This window comes from Acomys russatus, chromosome 15, assembly GCF_903995435.1.
Source record: "Acomys russatus chromosome 15, mAcoRus1.1, whole genome shotgun sequence".
NCBI classification, from domain to species: domain Eukaryota; kingdom Metazoa; phylum Chordata; class Mammalia; order Rodentia; family Muridae; genus Acomys; species Acomys russatus.
Genome location: NC_067151.1, coordinates 64,834,378 through 64,839,652, shown reverse-complemented (window position 1 = coordinate 64,839,652; position 5,275 = coordinate 64,834,378). Strand labels below are relative to the sequence as shown.

General features: G+C 47.5%; 1 protein-coding gene across 1 annotated transcript; it reads right to left on the bottom strand.

Annotated features, from left to right (window-relative positions):
• Positions 1–260: 260 nt before the first annotated feature.
• On the bottom strand, positions 261–4,057 carry Tchhl1 (trichohyalin like 1). The gene is made up of 3 exons (XM_051156869.1): positions 3,919–4,057; positions 2,582–2,739; positions 261–2,109 (listed from the first exon to the last, which is right to left on the bottom strand). Exons 2-3 carry the CDS (start codon positions 2,717–2,719, stop codon positions 355–357), a joined length of 1,893 nt encoding a protein of 630 aa, XP_051012826.1. The 5' UTR covers positions 2,720–2,739; positions 3,919–4,057; the 3' UTR covers positions 261–354.
• Between the last annotated feature and the right edge of the window lie 1,218 nt (positions 4,058–5,275).

Here is a 5,275-nt window from a genome sequence, read left to right as displayed (position 1 = left end):
TTCTGTGAATTCAAGGCCAGCCTGGTCTACAAAAGTGAGTCCAGGACAGCCAAGACTGTTACACAGAGAAACCCTGTCTTGAAAATCCTAAAAAACAAAAACAAACAAACAAAAACATATTATAGCTCTTCCTGGGTTGTTGCTAAGCTTGAGAGTATCACTCTGTAATTACGGTATTCAGAAGAAAACAGAAAACAAAACCCACACGTAACCGATTCCGCTCAGGGTCTCCAAGGTAAGACGGTGAAAGAAGGAAGAAGGGAGCCAACAAAAGACACTGATCATCGGGTAATTTAATTATCGACTTTTAATTCAAAGTCCCCAGCAAGCCACATAGGTAAACACCGAATAGCCTCACTGGGCTGCTGAGCTCTCTGCCTTTCCAGATGTCCTGTTTTTACTTCCTGCTGTGGTCTTTCGTACACCCTCCCCTCCTTCACAGGGCTCCACGGCTGCCACCGCTGGGCCTCTTTTGGTCCCTGAGCTCAGGCCTTCCTCCTGCTCCTCTGCGGCAGACTGCTCCTGTTCCTCTGGGGCATGTCTGTCTTCCTGGATGGACAGCACTACCTCCTCGGGCACTCTGCGGCTCTCCCCGGGTGCTATGGGATTCTGAGGATCTGGGTGGTTGTTGTGACTTCCGTGGGGGTCTACCTGACTCTGGGACTCCCCTGTCACTTGTGGTTCACCTGTCCCTGCGCTGCTCTTGCCTACCTCTGGAGCTAGGCTGTTGGGAGTCTCACAAGTGTCCTCACCACTCTGTGCGACTGGTAAAGGGTGGTCCTCCACCCTGACTGCCTTGTCAGGAGTCCTAGAGGCCCTGTGGTTTTTGTCTTGAGACTGCTTCTCAGGTGGTGCCAGCTCTTGGGACCTTTCTTTTGTTCCCAGTGTCTCTTCAGCGGCAGGGCTCTTTCTGTTGATCGCAAGTACAAGTGCGGTGGTGTCTTCCTCATGGGGTCTTGCCTCTTTCCCTGAGATGGATTCTTCCGTAATTGTAGGGAGATTCTGATTTACATCATCTTCAGAGCTTGGATCCTGCGCACCAGAGCCCTTTTCGGCACCTGCACCGTTTTCACTCCAGGATCCTGGGAGTTCCTTACACCTCTCATCCTGCGTTTGGGTTTCTGGTGCTGGGGGTCTGGTTTTTCTTTCAGGTTCGTCCCACTCCTCCTCCCTTTCGCCTCCACTAGACGTCTCTGAAGCATTTCGGCTCTCGCTTTGAACGGACTGGGACTGGTCCCGCGTTTCCTGTGTTGTTTCTTGTGTGGGTAATGCCTGGGTCTCTGGCGTTCTGCTGTCAGCCTCACGCTCCGCTATACTTGTGCCTTCGGGTGGAACTCTGTCAGCACCCTTTCCTACTTCTCCAGCCTCGGATAGTCCAGTACCATCCACAGGCTCAAACACTTCCTGTGTCTCAGATGGTTTCCCAGCAGCAGCTTCTAGCGGCTCTGACGCAGCTTTGTCTTTTTGCGGGAATGGAGCTTGTGTTGCAGCAGCGCGTTCCTCATCTTCTGATGGCCTCTGCGCCACGTGGTCACTTATCTTGGTGTCGCTTTGCCTCCTGGCTGGTTTTCCTCTTTCTCTGGGGATCTCCTGGGTCAGACTGCTGCTCTGTTTGGAGCCTTCTACTAGTGTGTTTCTCTTAAATGGGACTTCGTCGTCACCTTCTGTTGCTGGCACCTCTTGTGCAGCTTCCTGACAATTCTCTTCTGGCTGTTGGTTTTCAGGGTCACTGGGCTCAGATGCCTCTCTTGGCAGGTTGTGAATCTTAACGTCTTCCCGTAGGCTCATCTTAGTGTGTCCATCCGCCTCACCTTCTTCATTCCTGGGCTGCACTGATGACGCCATTTTGGATGGAAATTCCAGCCTTTCTTGAGCTGGCCCAGCCCCCGCTACCTGATGGCTGCCTCTAGGGATTGCCTGGAAATCCTCAGCACCCATCTTCTCTGATTTAGACATCACTCTTGGTTCTGAATTTAGTAATGATATGTCAAGATAAAAGAGATTCAGTAAGCTGAAGATGGCAAGAAGAAACTCCTCAAAACTGATGGTGCCATCTCTGTCAATATCCAGGAGGTTCAACTTTCTCTCCACAGCGTGAAAGAAATGTGGCTGCATGCAAACACAAAGAAAAGTCAGTTTATTCACAGGTGGTCCTGTGCTCTCAGTGTCTTCAGGCCTCCTGAGAATCTTTTATTTTTATTTTATTTTATTTTATTTTTAAGGTTTAACCTTACTTCTCTTAACAGCAAAATTGCCTTAAACACTGAGGACCCATCAATTCTGGGTCTATATTTTTATCTTAGCACCAAGCCTAGCACTGGCAATCGTATCACTTGTGAGCTAAGGGTTTGCAGCTCTGTGCAGAGGTCTGCCTCAGTGAAGCAATAGTTGTGTAATGGAAGCCTCCCTTTTTCTGTGTGACTGACTACACAACTGCAGAAAACAGGTGCCTGGGGCATGGGTATCCAAAGGTCAGTAAAAGCAGGGTGGGCGGCTAGCCAAGGGCAGATGGACAGGCAGTGCTGCTGCCCAGCCTGCGTGGGCTACTGAGTGGCACGTGGGGTAAAAGCGAGCTCCTCACCTGAAGGAAATTGCCGATTTCCCCCTCAAGGAGCTGCCTCAGCTCCCTGTGGGTCAGCGTTGCCTTGTCACCATCCTCACTGGCATACTTGTGGAATGTCTCAATGACACAGAAGATGCCGCTCAGGAACCGAGACATCTTCACAAATGCAGAGGAGGCTGCAAGAAAGAACAGCAGTTGGAGAGACAGCTCTGCAGTTAAGAGCTCTTGCGCAGGAAGTGCCTAGGCTCTGTCCCCAGCACCCACACGGCAGCTCACAATTATCTGTAATTTTCAATTCCGAGAGATACAATAACTTTGTCCTGGCCTTGGACACCAAGGTAGCTGGGTGCACATACACACATGCAGGCAAAGCACTCATGCACATAAAATACAAGTAAATAAACCTTCAAAAAGAACAAGGCAAAACACAAAACAAAACAACAACAACAACAACACCCAAACCAAACAAAAACAAAAACAAACAAACAAAAAGAACAAGGCTCTCCTCTCAGGATCGGTTCTCTAGGAAAGGCAAACTGAGGTCTCCCTTTCTCTCCTGCCTACACCTGGCCACACTGCCTGCTATATTCTGTATATTAAATATTTTATTTGCATCCAGAGGGGTGTTTAGTTTTACAGAGGACGTTGTGGTATTAGAACAGACACTTTATTCTATGCTGCAATAAACAGCAGCACTCATGAGTTTAGGTGACAATTTAATTTCAAGAACCGAGGGGAGTAGGGAAAGGAAGGAAAAGCCTAAGTTAAGCCTAAATGCTAACACACACAAATGAAGCCAGCAGAGGCTGGTTAAACCTCTGAATGCCTGCAGAGAGCACCACCTGCTGTCCTCGCCTGCCTCTGCCTAGCCTCATCTGCAGGGAAAGATCTTATCACCCTCAAGTTGATAAAGTTTTGGAAGGAAGAGAGGACATGTTCAGAAATGAGCCTTGTGTAACACGATTGTGTGTGTGTGTGTTGTTTTTTTTTTTTTTTCACTTTTTTTTTACCAACTGACATAGTCCCATGAGCACTAAGTGGTAAAACCAAGTCCTGACCCTCCCTCATTAGGTAGCATTTAAACTAATTTAGCTTTGCGTCTTAATGTAAATCTGAGTCCTGTGTCTTATTAAACATAATTTACGGTATGGATCATATATATATATGATATATATATTTAAAGGAATGACTGGAGTTCTATTATCAGACTGTGTCTTGCAGACTCCCAGCATTAGCATTCTAAACGGGGGCTGGCTTTCCCCTGAGCCACCTGCACGGTCTGCGAATTCTCACGCAGGTCAAGCAAAACAAGCAGCCACAGAGACCCTAGGCATGCTCAAGTCTGTGAGACTTACCTTGTTCAGGAGCGAGAGCAAGCCGGAAGGTGGGGCAGCAGGCTGTGAGGCATTCAGGCACTGGGACCCTTTTATGGAGCCTCTAATTGCTTAGTTAGAAGGAGACACCCTCTGGGTGTAATGACCTGATTCGTCACCGTCCCTGCTGAAGCCAGTCTCCCCTCCTTCTCTGCCTTCAGCTCTCAGGGCTGTTGGTCCCTCCTTGAGGTAGCTTCCGGTCTTATAAGATTCATCACCAAGGCGAGGAAAGAATCTCTGTTCCACTGGCTGAGTTTTGTAGGTTATAATTTTGAAGTATTTTCAGGGCTTCAGGGTGGCAGATTTCTTGTTTTTTTGCAGTCTTTCTGCTCTTAACCCGAGGACATAATTATATTCTGGTTGACAAATCACAAGGCTGGCAGAGACTTCTGAAGTCATCTGATTCCTCCCTCTGCCTGCATTCTGACCTCTGTTTGACCTAACCTCGAGAGAGGGGTGTCAGTCACATATTTAAAATGAAGCCCTGATTAATCACGGGGCAAGGTTGAAGATGCTGGTTGATTCAGCTATTTTCACGTTCTGCTCTCCTTGCCCATAGGCCAAGTTGGAAAACAACAGTTTCTTGTTAGATAGCCAAAACCTTGCTTACCCAAGATGATGCTATTTTAAAAATAGGATTGACATCTGCCTTTAAAGGGCATTTAAAAAAAATCATTTATGGAACTCAGACATGAGTCTTCACTCTGTAACCGGGAGAGGGAGCAATGGAAGCTGAGGTACGGATGGAAGTGAGTCTCAAATGCTCATTTGGGAATAATGTTTTAGTGCCTTTAGAAATACTTAATTCTGTTAACTTCCTAGACGGTGTAAAAGAGAACAGAGTGTGTTTTAAGAGATCCTTGCCTCTTTTTACAAAGGACATAAGAAGCCATAGGAAAAAGAGTGAAAGGCAAAGGTGAAGTCAAGGAAAAGGTGAAGATGGGAAATTAAGTGAGAAAACAGAGGCTAAAAGGGTTGTCATTTGGCAAAACCTTTATTCTGAGTTTGCTGACAACGTAAGAGCAAGTTGACTGAGGGTTCGGGCTCCCCCTTCTGGTGGTCTGTGTCGCTAAACAGGGTCTCAGCACAAAGAAGCCCTGCCGCTGCTGAGAGTTTGGTTTTGACTAGTGGAGCTTCCACCTATACAAACAAACTGTTCTTCACTATGTCAGACTGCTGTTTCCCTTGGCATCGAATGTGTTGTGTGTCCTTGCCTTGGAGCGCAATGCTCAGTCTCGTGAGAAGTGGCTCAGTTGGAAAGAAAAACTCAGGCGGGGATATAAATAACTGTCTTCAAGCAGCCTCCATTCCCATGGGTGTGGGAGAGAGGAATGCTCAT